The 20,705-nt window shown below is 46.0% G+C and overlaps 1 protein-coding gene across 2 annotated transcripts; it reads right to left on the minus strand.

Annotated features, from left to right (window-relative positions):
* Nucleotides 1-5,378: 5,378 nt before the first annotated feature.
* Nucleotides 5,379-20,620, minus strand: hmbox1b (homeobox containing 1 b). Of its 2 annotated transcripts, none has more exons than XM_029697930.1 (9): nt 19,439-20,620; nt 16,922-17,590; nt 14,096-14,181; nt 9,873-9,983; nt 9,557-9,710; nt 9,212-9,294; nt 8,802-8,897; nt 7,741-7,919; nt 5,379-5,580 (listed from the first exon to the last, which is right to left on the minus strand). In XM_029697930.1, exons 2-9 carry the CDS (start codon nt 17,587-17,589, stop codon nt 5,437-5,439), a joined length of 1,521 nt encoding a protein of 506 aa, XP_029553790.1. In that variant the 5' UTR covers nt 17,590; nt 19,439-20,620; the 3' UTR covers nt 5,379-5,436. The 2 variants fall into 2 exon arrangements, with proteins under 2 accessions (XP_029553790.1, XP_029553872.1); XM_029698012.1 differs by having other exon boundaries at nt 5,391-5,580; nt 7,741-7,916.
* Nucleotides 20,621-20,705: the final 85 nt, after the last annotated feature.

Below are 20,705 nucleotides of genomic sequence, written 5' to 3' on the forward strand. Positions count from 1 at the left end.
TTTAGTGTGTGTCTCGTATGTACAGTTGAATAAATCATTAAATTAAATTCAACTTAATAAAAATGAATAGCATCAGAAAAAACTAGCACTAAAGTTGTCACATTGATATAGCTTTATTCTCGTGTGTGTATATATATATATATATATATATTTATCATACTAAAAATTAACACAAGTAAAAAAAAAAAAAATCCAACAAAGAAACTGTACAAAAACATTTAAATTACAGAACAGTCTACTGTCCAAAAAAGGCACTAAATTCTGAAATGGGCAAAATAGTAATTCAGAAGATAACTATTGGAGATTGAATGGTGTTGTATCAATCTATCTTATTTTGAAAGAGCTATATTGAAAGTTATTTACTGGGGACAGGAGACATGGAGGGAAGTGTAGCTATGTCTGAACCTTTACCCTGACACGGCACAAACAACCCCTTCACAGGGGCAGACTGGGAAAAGCAAATCAGCCCTGGCATTTCTAACACACTGGCCCATTCCCCCCTCCCCCCCTGATTTCTCCCATTATGAGCCAAATAATCATTTTCCGCAATGACCCCCAATTTAGTCAGGCCCACTGGGCTAAAGATGGACCAACTTATCTGACATTGGCCTGAATTGGTTCAAAACACCAGTCGATCACATAAAATTGTAATTTTGTTTTACTTGAATACTGCTAGAACGTTCTAGCATACAGGACCTGTACCACAGCACCCCTTCAGGTCGGGAGGTGCTACTACAGGAAAGTACATAACAGGACAATCCACTTGCAATAGAGGGGTGCTTTGCTTTCACACAATACACTATCTTGTCATCTCAAAAACACACATGGAAACTGTTCTTCATGAGAAGGGGATAAACAATGGAATAAAAAAAACAATTGGAGAAACCAAAAGAAACAAAATCAAGAACCGTTGATTGATTTCACAATAAAAGCATTATGTTAATTTCCAAACATATCATCCTTGTCATAGTGTTACACTGTAAGAACATAAAAACAAAATATAAATACAATTGCATTTTTTTCCTTTAACCTCTTTTCTTCAAGGACAACAAACCCAGCACAGAGTTAGGGCTAGAGTCTAGCAGAACTTCAACTCAGGAGCAGCAGAATTCAATATATATATAACACCAGCCAGATTAAATACACTTTTCACACTATAGGGCCCGAACCAAACCAAACTGTGCTGGCTTAGATATTTGCCTTTAACATTGTCCTTTTCCAGCACGGTTCCAGCAACTACAGTGGATGCCAAACCTGGCCAGAGCAGCACATCGCTGCTTTGCTCTGCTTGAATCAGAAATGTGAAAAGGATCAACCAGTCTTTTAAAAGCACATATTTCTTTAACACCACTAAGAGGCAGCCATCTTAGAGTAAGTAACAATAGGTAGAGATAAAATGTTGACAAGTTTTATCTTTACGAAGTAGTAGCTAAGCCGAGAGGGTTTCTAAACTTGTCGGCAGGTCGGTAAACCACAGTATTCTCTTATCTCTAAACAACACATGGTACTGTCAGGTCTATCATAGACTATATCAACTGTTCTCTCTATGGAGCCCATACAGTACCCACTCACTTACAGGTAACTGTCAAAATAAAAGGAAATGCCTACAAAGTGCCTTAATAGGGCGTTGGGCCACCAGAACAGCTTCAATGCAACGTGGCATAGAGTCTAGCGTCTGGAACTCTATTGGAGGGATACGACACCATTCTTCCACCAGAAATTCCATCATTTGGTGTTTTGTTGATGGTGGTGGAATAACACCTTCTCAGGCGACGCTCCAGAACATCACATAAGTGATCAATTGTGGTTGAGATCTGGTTTACATTGTTTTCATGCTCATCCAATCAATCAGTGACCACTCGTACCCTGTGGATGGGGACATTGTCATCCTATGGGGGCATAGCCATGGTAGCCATAGTAACAGCCCGCACAGCATTTTTATACATGACCAATAGGCCTGAGATGTTAATTGCTTAATTAATTCAGGAGCCACACCTGTATGGAAACACCTGCTTTGTTTCCCTCATTAGCAGTAGTTACTTGTAATATCCACTGTCTGCCAGTTGATCTAAAGGCGGTCTCAATCCCAGAGGGCCGAGTGTCTTCAGGTTCACTCCTCCTTTGTACGTGATGTATCAATTAAGGTTATTGATTAGTTAGTAACTCCCTTCACCTGGTTAACTTGAAAGAAAATAACAAAAACCAGTACACACGTCCCTCCAGGAATTGAGTTTATAACAGGAGTTAAAAACAGAAGTCGGCCAACGGTGGGGTGAGATATACAATAGCTTTGTACTGTTGTACATATTTCACACATTGCCTCCAATGGGATTAACGTATCCCATCAATGGACTGATCTTAGTGCTCTACGAAGCTTTTAGGAAGATCCCCCGCTGTTAATTACTGTAGCTAATTCACTTTGGAGAAACTGAACCCTTTTACAGGGCTCTCTGGTCAGTTTGAAAAGCTCAGACAGCACATATTATCCACTGAAATCATACGGTTAAACTGACCAAGAGTTGGCAATGTACGTTATCTGGAGTGTATTCATTAGTCACACTGTAGCAAAATGTTTTGCAACAGAAACCATTCACCCCAAAACAGTATACAGTTTGCAATAAAAACAAGTTTCTTTTTGGACAAATTCAGGTAGGTTCCTCCCCGTTGTGCTCTGTTTCCGTCCGTTTGGTTTCATAGTGAATGTGACCCTAAGCTAACATTCATCTGGTGGCGGATGATACGGCTGGCTTTCAGATTGCTTCAGATTCATGTGCAGGTGGCAAAAAGCATTGTCCGTTCATTTCTGCTGGCCGTTCCATTCAAAACAACACATGGGCAGTGGTAACAAAATACATGGGCAGTGGTAACAAAATACATGGGCAGTGGTAACAAAACACATGGGCAGTGGTAACAAAACACATGGGCAGTGGTAACAAAACACATGGGCAGTGGTAACAAAATACATGGGCAGTGGTAACAAAACACATGGGCAGTGGTAACAAAACACATGGGCAGTGGTAACAAAACACATGGGCAGTGGTAACAAAACACATGGGCAGTGGTAACAAAACACATGGGCAGTGGTAACAAAACACATGGGCAGTGGTAACAAAACACATGGGCAGTGGTAACAAAACACATGGGCAGTGGTAACAAAACACATGGGCAGTGGTAACAAAACACATGGGCAGTGGTAACAAAACACATGGGCAGTGGTAACAAAACACATGGGCAGTGGTAACAAAACAAAACAAATAATAATGTTAAAAACAATGTCAATGTTTACAAACAAATCGTTACGATTCCAGTAGGAATGAAAGCTCTAGAGTGCAGGATACATGGAACAGTACAGAACAGTCTAGTCCAATCAGAACAGTCCAATCCACAAGCAGATAGTTCTCAACTGACTGTTCTGTGGCAGGGTGACGGACTAAATCCATCCATTCATCTCCCTCTCCCACCATCTCTCTCCCTCTCCCCCCCACCATCTCTCTCCCTCCCTCTCCCCCCCACCATATCTCTCTCCCTCCCTCTCCCCCCCACTATATCTCTCCCTCTCCATATCTCTCCCTCACCATCTCTCTCCCTCACCATCTCTCTCCCTCTCCCCCACCATCTCTCTCCCTCTCCATCTCTCTCCCTCTCCCCCACCATCTCTCTCCCTCTCCCCCACCATCTCTCTCCCTCTCCCCCACCATCTCTCTCCCTCTCCCCCACCATCTCTCCCTTAGTAAAAGGCCACTGCTGCTCTACCAATGCATTGCACAAGGAAAGGGGTTCAGGGTAACACGGTGATGAAGGAGAATGAGAACCATAGAAATATAATCACTTCTATTCTAGAATAGAATCATGTCTCTGATGAGAACCATATATACACACTGCTACTGCTCCCAGGCAGGGTTGAGGTTAGTGGTGTTGAGATCAGAGCTAGTGGCATCATGTTGGGGAAAGATCTAGAAAACCAGCCTGTGATGAGGACAGGACAGGGTACACTGGGGCTGTGACGAGGACAGGACAGGGTACACGGGGACACGTCCAGTAACCCCCTCCCCTTGTTCAGTCATCCATCCAGTAACCCCCTCCCCTCTTCCCCCTCCCCTTGTTCATCCATCCAGTAACCCCCTCCCCTCTGCCCCTCCCCTTGTTCAGTCATCCATCCAGTAACCCCCTCCCCTCTCCCCCCTCCCCTTGTTCAGTCATCATCCAGTAACCCCCTCCCCTCTCCCCCCTCCCCTTGTTCAGTCATCATCCAGTAACCCCCCCCCCCTCTCCCCCCTCACCTTGTTCAGTCATCATCCAGTAACCCCCTCTCCTCTTCCCCCTCCCCTTGTTCAGTCATCATCCAGTAACCCCCTCCCCTCTCCTTGTTCAGTCATCATCCAGTAACCCCCTCCCCTCTCCCCCCTCCCCTTGTTCAGTCATCATCCAGTAACCCCCTCCCCTCCCTCACCTTGTTCAGTCATCATCCAGTAACCCCCTCTCCTCTTCCCCCTCCCCTTGTTCAGTCATCATCCAGTAACCCCCTCCCCTCTTCCCCCTCCCCTTGTTCAGTCATCCAGTAACCCCCTCCCCTCTCCCCCCTCCCCTTGTTCAGTCATCATCCAGTAACCCCCTCCCCTCTCCTTGTTCAGTCATCATCCAGTAACCCCCTCCCCTCTCCCCCCTCCCCTTGTTCAGTCATCATCCAGTAACCCCCTCCCCTCCCTCACCTTGTTCAGTCATCATCCAGTAACCCCCTCCCCTCTTCCCCCTCCCCTTGTTCAGTCATCATCCAGTAACCCCCTCCCCTCTTCCCCCTCCCCTTGTTCAGTCATCCAGTAACCCCCTCCCCTCTTCCCCCTCCCCTTGTTCAATCATCCAGTAACCCTCCCCCCTCCCCCCTCCCCTTCTTCAGTCATCATCCAGTAACCCCTCCCCTCTTCCCCCTCCCCTTGTTCAGTCATCATCCAGTAACCCCCTCCCCTCTTCCCCCTCCCCTTGTTCAGTCATCATCCAGTAACCCCCTCCCCTCTTCCCCCTCCCCTTGTTCAGTCATCATCCAGTAACCCCCTCCCCTCTCCTTGTTCAGTCATCATCCAGTAACCCCCTCCCCTCTCCCCTTGTTCAGTCATCCATCCAGTAACCCCCTCCCCTCTTCCCCCTCCCCTTGTTCAGTCATCCAGTAACCCCCTCCCCTCCCTCACCTTGTTCAGTCATCATCCAGTAACCCCCTCCCCTCTTCCCCCTCCCCTTGTTCAGTCATCATCCAGTAACCCCCTCCCCTCTTCCCCCTCCCCTTGTTCAGTCATCATCCAGTAACCCCCTCCCCTCTCCTTGTTCAGTCATCATCCAGTAACCCCCTCCCCTCTCCCCTTGTTCAGTCATCCAGTAACCCCCTCTCCTCTTCCCCCTCCTCTTCTTCAGTCATCATCCAGTAACCCCCTCCCCTCTCCTTGTTCAGTCATCATCCAGGGCCTCTGTCTTGATGTCGCTGGGCACCCCTCCGGTCCGGGACAGAGCCAGGATGGTGTGGTTGACTGCTGCCATCTCCACGGCCAGAGAGATGGGGTCCTGGTGGTCTCCATGGCCTGGACCATCATCCTAGGAGGAGGAGGGGAGAGATCATCCATATGGAAAGAGTAGTCACTCTCCATTTTAAAGTAGCCACTCTCCATTTTAAAGTAGCCACTCTCCATTTTAAAGTAGCCACTCTCCATTTTAAAGTAGCCACTCTCCATTTTAAAGTAGTCACTCTCTTGTTCTATTAGTGTACTAGCAGTCCGTACATCAACTAAAATGGAGCACACCACCACCTACTGTGCTGCAGTGTATTGTCCTAACATGTACAAAGCCAAGGTTACCGCCACCTGCAGTGTATCGTCTTAGTTATGGAAACTTTGCTCAGGAGTATAATTCATTGGCTGACCCATCCTGACGACCTGGATGGAATCCTGTGACCCTTCCTTAACCCATAGCAAAGATGATCAATTATATTGACAAGATAGTTAAGTGACTGCCCTAATGGAGAGATCAGGTGGGGCCATTCTAGCCAATGAGAGGGCGGATACGTGTGAACAGACACAACGCCAATATAAAGTAGTATTTTTCAAAAGTTGCCGAAATGTCACGTATGTCCACTTATATCAGTACATTTGTAACAACCTAACCATGACAGCTTCTATTAAATCAAATAAGCCTCACGTAGAAAATTAGAAATACACATTTTTGTTGACTAAATTCAACAATCATGGACCTCCGTACAACAATTTCTCACTTCGTGGTCAGATTTTTTTGTGGACAGATTTTGGGCGGTGTAAACTCTCTCGCTTCGCCTCGTCCTCTCTGCCCATAGCAGAGAGGAAGCAGGGGCGGCAGGTAGCCTAGAGGTTAGAGCGTTGGGCCAGTAACCGAAAGGTTGCTAGATCAAATCCCTGAGCTGACAAGGAAAATAAGAATGTGTTCTTTACCGACTTGACTAGTTAAATTTATTAAAAAATAAATAAATAGGTTGACTGCTCCTACTGTTTTTCTTTGGTACTGCAGTTTAACTGACAGTTTAACTGACATTTAACTGACATGGACACAGAAAAGTAAGATTGCAAAATTCTTAATAAGACACTTCAGTCATGGCCTTTGTGCAAAAAATAAAAACATCCATTGAATTATTCAAATAATTGTCGCTGCTCCCTGTGCGCGCTGAGTGCATGTGTGCATGTGATGTTGGTCCGTACAACCCGGATAGAGACAATGCATGAATCGGCGTACGCAAACCTGAGTAGATTTCCTTGAAAACAACGGGCGGACATCTTGTACGCAGTCTCCAGTTCTTATTATACCTCAGTGGTCCCACCCATGTGACTACTTCAAAATGGAGATAGCCCTAGTAGTGACTACGGTAATCTGAGCATATTGACTGGGGGAAAATGCTGCCCATCTAACATGGGACTCTGGTTAAGGAGGGGAACAAGCAGAGATGTAGTTAACCAATAATACGAGGCCATGTGTTATGACATTTCTATCATGGCTGTGACGTGGTCATAGCTACGAGGCGAAGCCGTGGTAAAAATGTCATGACACATGGACTTGTGTATTATTGCTTTTATACAACGGGTTAACAGAATTAAAAAAGGAAGATTCTTTCCCAAACCATACATTTTTCAACAAAACACAACGCTACATTCACAAACACTGGTTGTCAAGTGCAATTTTAGGAGTTCTCTGGTCGTTAGTTCTATTCCTATTGACTGCCATGTAAAGCAAAACAACACAAGCGCTGGTTGATAGTTCCAGAACTTTGCAGGTTGCTATCGGAAACCAAAATGGTTGCTATGGAAGCTCTTCCCCCACTTGCTAGCTAGCCAACTACACAGCTAACACAATCACTTCAGACTGAAGCTAGAAGACAGCAAACACAATCACTTCAGACTGAAGCTAGCAAGACAGCAAACACAATCACTTCAGACTGATGCTAGCAAGACGGCAAACTAGCTGCATTTCGTTTCATTTTACCGTTTTTATTTTTTTTTATTGACATTTCTTTATAAAAATGACGCTGATTCATGATTGACTGGCTGAAACACTGTCTCGTCACAACTCCCAACACCTTCATTATTATAGGACACAGTGGAGATTGAATTTTAATATTTCAACAATGTTGCAAATGTCGGAGATAATGTCAAGACGGTTTTTACAGTGGAGATCAAGTTTATAAATTTCATGGCTGGGCATATGAAACTGTGGTCCCTGGTCCTGGATGCATACCTGTGTGGGTGAAGTGGGCTCCAGCCTGTAGAAGCCAAAGGGTCTGGCCATGGGTCTCTTGTCGAAGTAAGGCAGGTCACAGGCCTGTTCTGTGTAGTCGCCTCCATCGATGTCGTCGCTGTTGGAGTGTCCTCCAGGACTCTGGACGTCTATCCCATGGCTCTCCAAGATCGTGGCTTCTTGAGAAAACAGAATATATTTCATGTGTAGCCTAGCATGTTGTGCTAAATCTTGACTTATTATAGGGTAAACATTATAATAAGCCGCCTAATATTTGCAGCCATAGGTGATAATATCTTTCTAGGATCTGATCAGTCGTCAGTATTGCGGAATAATTATAATGTAAGAGTTGAATGGAGAACACTGATCCGAGAACAGTTCTTCCTTTCTCTCCATACAGTATCAACACATGCCTCAACGACTCACTTCCGAAACATTTTCTCTGCGTGGTGTTTTGGGAAACTTATGTTACGTCTTTGGGGACGTTGTAGGAAAGACGTATTGTTTAAAACACTCCTAAGCCGAAGTTCCATCACTATCGAGAAACCGAGCCCTGGATCTTTGTCTTTATTATAACAGATACCCAGCGTCCCCAATCCCACATTACCAATATTAGCCCAGCATCCCCTCAATATTAGCCCAGTGTCCCCAATCCCACGTTACCAATATTAGCCCAGTGTCCCCTCAATATTAGCCCAGTGTCCCCAATCCCACGTTACCAATATTAGCCCAGTGTCCCCTCAATATTAGCCCAGTGTCCCCAATCCCACGTCCCCAATCCCACGTCCCCAATATTAGCCCAGTGTCCCCTCAATATTAGCCCAGTGTCCCCAATCCCACGTCCCCAATCCCGTTACCAATATTAGCCCAGCGTCACCTCAATATTAGCCCAGCGTCACCCCAATATTAGCCCAGCCTCCCCAATATTAGCCCAGCCTCCCCAATATTAGCCCAGCCTCCCCAATATTAGCCCAGCCTCCCCAATATTAGCCCAGCCTCCCCAATATTAGCCCAGCCTCCCCAATATTAGCCCAGCCTCCCCAATATTAGCCCAGCGTTACCAATATTAGCCCGTCTCTTGATCTCTTTGCGTCGGTTGGCAAACCAGTTGTAGACTTTGAGGGATGTGACTCTCTCCAGGTCCGAAAGCTTCTTCCCTGGAATAAAACATTCCACAGATTATTATTGCATATAGTAAATTATATTCCTTAGGGAAAAGTATGCTGATTTGTATTTTTTATTATTTTTTTTAAATAAGAATTTAGCAGACGCTCTTATCCAGAGCAACTCACAATCAGTGCATTCAGCTTAAGGTAGCTAGGTAAGACAAATAACCAACCTCATACCACAGTCATTGTAAGTAAAACTTTACTCAACAAAGTAGCTATCAGCAAAATCAGGTCCTAGTAAGAAAAGAGGTGCTTGTGTTAGGACAAGCCAGTACAACAGTAAGGTAGACAGAAGGAAATACCTGGTTTCTGGATGACAGCGTTGCAGGCGTTGGCGATCTCCTCTCTCTTGGCTTCGTCAGGGTACTGGTTGTCATTGAAGTAGCTGAGGAGAAGAGGCGGTTGTCATGGCAAAACACCGATTCAGGTAGTATTCCAAATGGTACCCTATTCCCACCGCTCTCCTCGCCCCCCCCCTTCTCAAAACCCATTGGATGAGATGAGGTCACCCTTGACCTTCTCATCTAATGGGTTATGAGAAGAGAGGCCGCAAGGCTGAGATACTACCCTATGTAGTGCACTACTTTTGACAAGTGCCCTCTCCTCACATCTCCTGCCCTCTTTCCCCCTCACCCCCTCATCCTAACCTCTCCATCACAGCTAGGCATTCCTTCCTCCAGGTAAAGCGACTCCCACGCCGAAGACGGAAGCTCCCGGGGCCGGTGCTTATAGGGGGCGGGGTCTGTCTCCACTCCATCTCCTCCAGAGCCATGGGGGCAGGGCACATGTTTAGAGTGGCACCTGGAGGAGCCAATAGAGAGAAAGCATTAAGTTAAGCCTTTATAACATGTCTCGTATTCACTAGACACCAAATGGAACCAAACAGGCTGAAATTGTTTTAGTTTAGAGACAGAGAGCGAGCGAGGGAGACAGAGAGAGAGCGAGCGACAGAGAGAGATGTACCTGGGGTGGTCTTCTCTAGCTGGTACCATCGGTAGAAAGCCCTCTTCTTCTGTTCGCTGAGGTCAGAGCCGTGCTGGAGCAACCAATGAGAGATCCTGCTCTGACTGATTCCTGGAACCACACAGACAGGCACCACAGTTAAAAACAGCAGTCCTACCAGCCAATAAAACACACACCTTCCACTGAGACTTAGCTACAATTCTCTTCGCTGTAAGCTATCACTGTACTGCATATAGAAATACACACTAAAGTTTTCTAACACCTAGTCATTCAAGTGTTTTTCCTCATTTTTCCTATTTTCTACATTGTAGAATAATGAAGACATCAAAACTATGAAATAACACATTTGGAATCACGTAGTAAACAAAAAAAAAAAGTGTTAAACAAATCAAAATATATTTTATATTTGAGATTCTTCAAATAGCCACCCTTTACCTTGATGACAGCTTTGCACACACTTGGCATTCTCTCAACCAGCTTCACCTGGAATGCTTTTCCAACAGTCTTGAAGGAGTTCCCACCTATGCTGAGCACTTGTTGGCTGCTTTTCATTCATTCTGCGGTCCAACTCATCCCAAACCATCTCATTGGATTGCAGTCAGGTGATTGTGACCAGGTCATCTGATGCAGCACTCCATCACTCTCCTTCTTGGTCAAATAGCCCTTACACAGCCTGGAGGTGTGTGTTGGGTCATTGTCCTGTTGAAAAACAAATGATAGTCCCACTAAGCCCAAACCAGATGGGATGGCGTATCGCTGCAGAATGCTGTGGTAGTCATGCTGGTTAAGTGTACTTTGAATTCAAAATAAATCACTGAGTGTCACCAGCAAAGCACCCCCACACCACCTCCTCCATGCTTCACGGTGGGAACCACACATGCAGAGATCATCCGTTCACCTACTCTGCGTCTCACAAAGACAGCGGTTGGAACCAAAAATCTCAAATTTGGACTCATCAGACCAAAGGACAGATTTCCACCAGTCTAGTGTCCATTGCTCGTGTGTCTTGGCCCAAGCAAGTCTCTTCTTCTTATTGGTGTCCTTTAGTAGTGGTTTCATTGCAATAATTAGACCATGAAGGCCTGATTCACACAGTCTCCTCTGAACAGTTGATGTTGAGATGTGTCTGTTACTTTTTATTTGGGCTGCAATCTGAGGTGCAGTTAACTATAATGAACTTATCCTCTGCAGCAGAGGCAACTCTGGGTCTTCCTTTCATGTGGGGATCCTCATGAGATCCAGTTTCATCATAGCGCTTGATGGTTTGCACTTGAAGAAACTTTCAAAGTTCTTCACATTTTCCACATTGCCTGACCTTCATGTCTTAAAGTAATGACGGACTGTCATTTGTCTTTGCTTATTTGAGATGTTCTTGCCATAATATGGACTTGGTCTTTTACCAAATAGGGCTATCTTCTGTATACCACCCCTACCTTGTCACAACAACTGATTGGTTCAAACACATTAAGGAAAAAAAAAAATCCACAAATTCACTTTTAACAAGGCACACCTGTTAATTGAAATGCATTCCAGGTGACTATCTCATGAAGCTGGTTGAGAGAATGCCAAGAGTGTGCAAAGCTGTCATGAAGGCAAAGGGTGGCTACTTTAAAGAATCATATATAAAATATATTTTGATTTGTTTAACACTTTTGTGGTTATTACATGATTCCATAGCATTGATGTCTTCACTATTATTCTACAATGTAGAAAATAGTAAAAATAAAGAAAAATCCTGGAATGATCCTGGAACTTTTGACTGGTACTGTACACACACACAGGGGAGAACAAGTATTTGATAACCTGCAAAATCGGCAGTGTTTCCTACTTACAAAGCATGGAGAGGTCTAATTATTATCATAGGTACACTTCAACTGTGAGAGACGGAATCTAAAACAAAAATCCAGAAAATCACATTGTATGATTTTTAAGTAATTCATTTGCATTTTATCGCATGACATAAGTATTTGATACATCAGAAAAGCAGAACTTAATATTTGGTACAGAAACCTTTGTTTGCCATTACAGAGATCATACGTTTCCTGTAGTTCTTGACCAGGTTTGCACACACTGCAGCAGGGATTTTGGCCCACTCCTCCATACAGACCTTCTCCAGATCCTTCAGGTTTCGGGGCTGTCGCTGGGTAATACGGACTTTCAGCTCCCTCCAAAGATTTTCTATTGGATTCAGGTCTGGAGACTGGCTAGGCCACTCCAGGACCTTGAGATGCTTCTTACGGAGCCACTCCTTAGTTGCCCTGGCTGTGTGTTTCGGGTCATTGTCATGCTGGAAGACCCAGCCACGACCCATCTTCAATGCTCTTACTGAGGGAAGATGGTTATTGGCCAAGATCTCACGATACATGGCCCCATCCATCCTCCCCTCAATACAGTGCAGTCGTCCTGTCCCCTTTTGCAGAAAAGCATCCCCAAAGAATGATGTTTCCACCTCCATGCTTCACGGTTGGGATTGTGTTCTGGGGTTGTACTCATCCTTCTTCTTCCTCCAAACACGGCAAGTGGAGTTTAGACCAAAAAGCTCTATATTTGTGTCATCAGACCATATGACCTTCTCCCATTCCTCCTCTGGATCATCCAGATGGTCATTGGCAAACTTCAGACGGGCCTGGACATGCGCTGGCTTGAGCAAGGGGACCTTGCGTGCGCTGCAGGATTTTAATCCATGACGGCGTAGTGTGTTACTAATGGTTTTCTTTGAGACTGTGGTCCCAGCTCTCTTCAGGTCATTGACCAGGTCCTGCCGTGTAGTTCTGGGCTGATCCCTCACCTTCCTCATGATCATTGATGCCCCACTAGGTGAGATCTTGCATGGAGCCCCAGACTGAGGGTGATTGACCGTCATCTTGAACTTCTTCCATTTTCTAATAATTGCGCCAACAGTTGTTGCCTTCTCACCAAGCTGCTTGCCTATTGTCCTATAGCCCCTCCCAGCCTTGTGCAGGTCTACAATTTAATCCCTGATGTCCTTACACAGCTCTCTGGTCTTGGCCATTGTGGAGAGGTTGGAGTCTGTTTGATTGAGTGTGTGGACAGGTCTTTTATACAGGTAACGAGTTCAAACAGGTGCAGTTAACACAGGTAATGAGTGGAGAACAGGAGGGCTTCTTAAAGAAAATCTAACAGGTCTGTGAGAGCTGGAATTCTTACTGGTTGGTAGGTGATCAAATACTTATGTCATGCAATAAAATGCAAATGAATTACTTAAAAATCATACAATGTGATTTTCTGGATTTTTGTTTTAGATTCCGTCTCACAGTTGAAGTGTAGCTATGATAAAAATGACAGACCTCTACATGCTTTGTAAGTAGGAAAACCTGCAAAATCGGCAGTGTATCAAATACTTGTTCTCCCCACTGTGTGTGTGAGTGAGTGAGTGAGTGTGTATATATACATATATATATATAAAACACACTACTGTTCAAAGGTCACTTAGAAATGTCCTTGTTTGACAGAAAAGCACATTTTTTGTCCATTAAAATATCAAATTGATCAGAAATATAGTGTAGACATTGTTACTGTTGTAAATGACTTTTGTAGCTGACATGGCTGATTTTTAATGGAATATCTACATAGGCGTAATTGCAAAAAACCTTTTGCAATTATGTTAGCACAGCTGAAAACTGTTGTGCTGATTAAAGAAGCAATAAAACTGGCCTTATTTAGACTAGTTGAGTATCAACACTTGTGGAATCGATTACAGGCTCAAAATGGCCAGAAACCGAAGCACTTTCTAAGTGACCCCAAACTTTTGAACGGCAGTGTGAGTGTGCGTACACACACACACACACACACACCCCTAATGTAGCTATCACTGTACTGCCCATATACTGAAATAGATGTCTGATGAAAAAGGCTATTCAATTCAATCCTGTCTGTTAGAAAGTTGATTGCTGTGTCAGGCTTGTAGTGCGAGGGGTTGTCAATTATAGTGGAAGCTTCACGGTCTTACTGACCTGGGCCGCCCCAGAATGTGTCCTCACTGACCTGGGCCACCCCAGAATGTGTCCTCACTGACCTGGGCCACCCCAGAATGTGTCCTCACTGACCTGGGCCACCCCAGAATGTGTCCTCACTGACCTGGGCCACCCCAGAATGTGTCCTCACTGACCTGGGCCACCCCAGAATGTGTCCTCACTGACCTGGGCCGCCACAGAATGTGTGTGTGTGTGTGTGTGTGTGTGTGTGTGTGTGTCCTCACTGACCTGTGACCTGAGCCACCACAGCCTGAGAGATTCTCCTGTTTCCCAGAAAGGACTTGATCTCTTCCTTGACGATACTGCTGTCCCTCCTGCACACACACACACACAAACATAGTTATGTTTGCTTTGTAAAACATGGACCAGTGTGTTTCTACTACCATGTAGTTGGGTGTCCAATCAAAAGTGCATCTTTTGACCAACCTCTAAGAAAACAAAATGGGCCAAACCCGATGTCTCTGTCATAATCCCTTCAAATGTTATTGGAGTTTAACCCTTGTAGGAAGTCAAGAATTAGGGAAACTAAATCAACGGAGGCCAGAGGAGAAAAAAAAGGTGGATAAACGTGAGTTCATTTGAATTGCGTCAGCTAGGCTAGACGCTGTGAGAAAACTGAGGCTACTGGTCACCTGACAGGGTCACTGTTAAACTGGTCATCTCCATTCCTGAGGACATAAAACTAGAGGTAAGACAGATACTCAGTATTTGAGTTTACACTTTTCTATATTAATTCCTGTTCTTCTTCAACGATTTCTCACAAAAACAAGCACATCTGTTAAATGTCAACGGCGCAATGAGCTTTTTATTTTCCAAGCGGTTTAACGTTTAACTCGGCTCGTGTCACGCTAATTTAACTTTAAAGACGACGACCGCAAAATGAAAAAACCTGCCAAGTTACGAGAAACCTGCACCGTTATGTCAACAGAGCTTGGTGCTTATTATGGGATGTATTAGGTTACAAAACCCCCTTTTTTTTTGTTGCTGATACAATGTGAATGACATGTTAGAGAAAGATCCCATGGAAGGATTCAGAACATGAAGAATCTATTTTCCTCTTGTTGAAATGGATTTTGTAACATAAGGAAGTCAAATTTCATCTCCAAAGCCCGTTTTTCTGGGCAGAGCTGGCGGACACCCCACGTATGGACACCCTACTTACGGGCAGAGCGGGCGGACACCCTACGTGCGGGCAGAGCGGGCGGACACCCTACGTGCGGGCAGAGCGGGCGGACACCCCACGTGTGTGCGGTCACCCCACGTGCGGGCAGAGCGGGCGGACACCCCCCCACGTGCGGGCGGACACCCCCCCACGTGCGGGCGGACACCCCCCCCACGTGCGGGCGGACACCCCCCCCACGTGCGGGCGGACACCCCCCCCACGTGCGGGCGGACACCCCCCCCACGTGCGGGCGGACACCCCCCCCACGTGCGGGCGGACACCCCCCCCACGTGCGGGCGGACACCCCCCCCACGTGCGGGCGGACACCCCCCCCACGTGCGGGCGGACACCCCCCCCACGTGCGGGCGGACACCCCCCCCACGTGCGGGCGGACACCCCCCCCACGTGCGGGCGGACACCCCCCCCACGTGCGGGCGGACACCCCCCAGACTGATCTGACCAGATGGAAGACGAGGTGTACAGCCGTCGCTGTCCTGCAGGTGCTCACTATTTCACTACTCTTCCTATTTCCCAGATCCAATGAGTCACGCCGCCACCTCCCTTATCTAGCTAAAATTAGCGAGACCCACAAAGAAAGACTGCTGCTTATCGACACTACGAGGCTACGTCCCAAATAGCACCCTATTGCCTATATAGTGCACTACTTTAAACCAGAGCACTGTGGAACTTGTTCAAAAGCAGTGCACTATATAGGGATTAGGATGACATCTGGGACTGGCTCTAAATCAGGAGGGAGGAGGATGGGTGGTGAGTGGAGGAGGAGGGCGGGTGGTGAGTGGAGGAGGAGGAGGGCGGGTGGTGAGTGGAGGAGGGTGGATGGTTGATGAGTGGAGGAGGAGGGCGGGTGGTGAGTGGAGGAGGAGGAGGGCGGGTGGTGAGTGGAGGAGGAGGAGGGCGGGTGGTGAGTGGAGGAGGGTGGAGGAGGAGGATGAGGGTGCCAACTTCTAAACCCAGCAGAGCTGAGAAAACAGGCACATTAACGGGCGATCTGCAGTTAAAAGTACAAAAATGGATGGACCAATAGTAGATTCCTCCTTGAAGATAATATCCGTAGTATAGATGATAACGTGGAGGTGTGGAACACAGCACCATCCAACCACACAGCAGCACTCTGCAACATGAGACTGATCCCGGGGAGTGTTTCTGAACGCTGCTTCCCCTACAGGACATTATGGAATACAATGAGGAGGCAGACATGGTAGCAGGGCTTTTAACATTCTAGTTACTGTACATCACAGCTATGCATTCATCCTGTTATCCTTGTAACATAACAGACGCATACATCCAGAGTCCTACGGCAGGACGACTGTTCACATCCCAGACTTAATAACAGTTAGTAAATAGTTAAAGTGGTCGCCTAAATGTTTTCATGCTTTTTAAGTGTGTGAAAGACAGTGCATCTGTGACTGACACAGTCCTGGTGGACTGGTGTATAAACTGACACAGTCCTGGTGGACTGGTGTATAAACGGATACAGTCCTGGTGATGTTGGACTGGTGTATAAACTGACACAGTCCTGGTGGACTGGTGTATAAACTGACACAGTCCTGGTGATGTTGGACTGGTGTATAAACTGACACAGTCCTGGTGGACTGGTGGTGGACTGGTGGTGGACTGGTGGTGGACTGGTGTATAAACTGACACAGTCCTGGTGGTGGTGGACTGGTGTATAAACTGACACAGTCCTGGTGATGGTGGTGGACTGGTGTATAAACTGACATATTGAATATGATATCTCACAGACTGGGTACCAGTCTGTTTAGCCATCATCACACTTCTTGTCATACCAAATAGGACGAAAAACTGCAAAGTTCAGTATTTCAGGGATATAAAAATAGTTCTATTGACCCCACCGTGACATCATCACTGACCTCATGAGCTCCTCCACCTTGTCATCGATGTCCAGCTCCTCCTCCGTGGCCTCGAACCCGAACGGCCTGACGGCAGCAGCGCTATTCATTGGGTACCGAGGCGGCGAGAGCTTCCCGTTGGGCGTTGCCGCCAGGCTGTCCCGCCCCCCGTTCTGCACCATGGCGACCAGCGACACCGGGGACGAGAGGATGGCAGAGGGCGGGGGCGGGCCGGGTGGTGGGGAGGTGTCGTAGCTGTTGCTAGGCGAGGGGGAGAGCCCGCCACGTGGAGGGAGGTACTGTGTCTGTGTGGCGGTAGAGTTGGTGGAGGATGAGGCCAGGGCGGTGTTGGTAACATTACTGCTCCCAATACCACTGGCGCCATTATTATTATTATTACTACTACAGGAAGAGGATGTTGTTGAGGAGGTGGTGGCGGCAGAAACAGAGGCAGTGTTGTTGTTGTTTGTGGTGGTGGTGCTATTGGGGTCGGACACAGAGCTATTTGCTGCTCCTCCTCCTCCGTAGGAGGTGCGACGGCCGAACTTGTCCCCGTGCTCGCGGTCCAGCCGGTCTAGGGTGTCCATGCCATGGAGGATCTCTTGCTTGGTCATGCCCGTACGCCGCAGCCTCTGGAGCAGGTCGATCTGCTCGATGGTGAAGCGAGGTTCGTCTGTGTAATGAGACATTCTGGAGGAGAGGAGGAGGGGGAGGAAGGGACAGAGGTGGGGGGAGAGGGAGAGGAGGAAGGGACAGAGGTGGGGGGAGAGGAAGAGGGGGAGGAAGGGACAGAGGTGGGGGGGAGAGGGAGGAGGAAGAGGAGCGTGAGAGAGAAGGAATGAAAAAGTAAGAGAGGGGGAGTAGCGGTATGAAGGGAGAAAATAAACGAGGGAGCTTCTTTCGGGAACAGCAGGCAATTCATGTAAAGTCACCTTGAAAGCAGCAGCAGATGCTATCTCATAATCATTCTACTGCTTTAAGACCAATAATACATGCACTTCCCCCGCTGCATGGTTCTCCATAAGCATTTCACTGTGTTATAGAAATCAATATCATCATAACCAGGCTGCGGCACATTTTCCATTTTATGAAGCATTGGCTGGTAATGCATTCAATTCTGACCACTAGATCCATGCTTGCACTTTACATTGGATTTAACTTTCAGTTCTAGAACCACCCTACGACAGTGATCTATAGCCTAATTCCAGCTTCTCAAACCTGACAACTGATCTGGATTTACTTTTAAATGTAAAAAAAAGTTAACTGCCATTTTCATAGTCTGCTGCCAGGGTTAAGTAAACCATCACACCATTAAAACCTGTCCGCTGCTGGCTACAGTCCTAAACAAATTTCAAATCATGTTGCCTGACTAACTTTTATCATCTATAGCCCATCAACAAGTGATCATCTATAGCCCATCAACAATTCTGAAAAAGGTGTCAAGGTGTTGTCTTTGAACAATTTGTTACAGGGATTCTTCCCTGTCTCTTAGTTGACAGTTAACCTAGACCAGCTGAGGCTCAATCACTGCTATTGTATTCATTACCTACCCACCTGAGCAGGAGATATTTACACAGTTAACTGTTAACTAGACCGTAGGTTAACTAACAAAGCTGGGTTAAGCAGAAGGAGCACAAAGTTAACAAAAAGGTTAACTTCTAGTTAGACCACAAGACATGGTGTGTGTGTGTGTGTGTGTGTGTGTGTGTGAGAGAGAGAGAGACTGTTATACAACTGTAATTTATCCTCAGTTCTGATCAGTGATGTGTATAAACCCATCCTTGGTTGACCTGATCCTTCAGTTGTCTCCTCTGACAGATGGCATAGACCTGGCTAGCAAACACCACCCTGGTCACTACCCACGGTCCTTGGTTTCTGCCCTTCTTTATGCGGTCTAGCATTTCAACTGTGGTGCTGCATGTTTGTTAGGCTCTTTAGGTCTGTAAAAATCTCTCATCAATGGCACCACCTACAAAATAAGCTTTTTACAACTATATCTTGATTTAGTCATATCGGTGCGTAAAGTAGCTGCATATTTTCTGTGGAGTTACTGCACATCTGCGTAAAGCCCAGATTGAAACGCTAAATAATTCACACAGATAGGAACTTGTTTCACATTAGTCATTCTGCAATGTATTATCGTTAGTTAGCTACTTTACTGGCAAATTAGGTAAACAAAAGGCCGTTGGTAGAGAAAAGAAAAGCTGTTGTTGCTACCGTAGTGAAAACAGAGCTAATACTGGCTAGTTGTTAGCCATTCTAGACAGACCTATCGAGTAAAAATAGACTGGCAAAACGACGTTAGCTAGCTACTCCTTGCTAGTTTATTGGCAAGCTAACAAACTCAAAATAACGCATTTGACTTTTAGCTAACTAGTTAAATCAGACAACGGTTTGTTTAATTTCACGGGGTGGTTATTTTGACCAGATAGACAACTGCTAATCCACCATTGAAAATAAATGTATAGGCTAGCTAGCTGATTGTTAAATCAAGTAGCTAAACGTTTGATCGCTAAAAAATATATATTAAAATCTTACCTTATATCGCTAGCTATCTCGATGTGCCTCCGTACACTTGACCCTTTAATATTGCACCACCACAAAACAGCGGGAGAAAACCGCTTATTAACAGAAGAAACAGCTTTCAATCACAAGCGGACTGTTTGCCTTTGTCTGACTGACAACAGCCATATTGATAGAAACACCTTGACGATGGTGACATGGGAGTTGTAGTTTAAAATGTTGGTCAGCGCGATAACAAGAAACTTTGACACATGCAAACTACATGTCCCACCGACAAAATGGAGCATTATAGGTTCCTAGACATATGGAAGCGTAGTTAAATATGTCATGAAATTCAGTTGTAAATAAAACATGGTAAAGATGTACAGTATACAGTTTATTGTAACACAATATTGATATAAAAAATAAGAGATTAAAAAGAGTTTAAAAATGTATGTCTAGTTTCCATCTAGAAATAAATGGAACATTCATAGTCAGATCAGACTGAATGCGTGTATAAAACATTTGAAAAGTCATTAAAAACAAGCCCAATGTGCAATGTCTTAAACCCCCTAAATACATTACATAAATATCAAAATCGGCACACAAAACAGAACCCATCCATGCACAGCAACTATACTGAACAAAAATATAAACGCAAATTGCAACAATTTTAAAAAAATGAGTCGTTCATATAAGAAAATGTGTCAATTGAAATAAATTGCTTAGACCCCACAGTATACAGATTTCACATTACTGGGCAGGAGCGCCAACATGGGTGGGCTTAGGAGGCCATAGGCCCCACCCACTCAGAAATAGTTGTTTTTTCCCCCCTAACAAAAAGGTTTTATTACAGACAGAAATACTCCTTAGTGGGCCTCCCGAGTGGCGCAGTGGTCTAAAGGCACTTGAGTCGTCACTACAGACCCGGGTTCGATCCCAGGCTGTGTCGCAGCCGGCCGCAACTGAGACGGTACACATGAGACGGTACACAATTGGCCCGGGTTAGGGGAGGGGTTAGCCCTTGTCCTTGTCCCATCGCGCTCTAGCGACTCCTGTGGTGGGCCGGGCCCATGCACGCTGACACGGTCGCCAGTTGTACGGCGTTTTCTCTGACACGTTGTTGCGGCTGGCTTCCGGGTTAAGCGAGCAGTATGTCAAGAAGCAGTGCGGCTTGGCAGGGTCGTGTGTCAGAGGACGCATGGTTCTCGACCTTCACCTCTCTCAAGTCTGCATGGCAGTTGCAGCGATGGGACAAGACTGTAACTACCAATTGGGGAGAAAAGGAGGTAAAAAGTATATA

The sequence above is a fragment of the Salmo trutta genome, chromosome 1, assembly GCF_901001165.1.
Source record: "Salmo trutta chromosome 1, fSalTru1.1, whole genome shotgun sequence".
Taxonomy (NCBI): Eukaryota; Metazoa; Chordata; class Actinopteri; order Salmoniformes; family Salmonidae; genus Salmo; species Salmo trutta.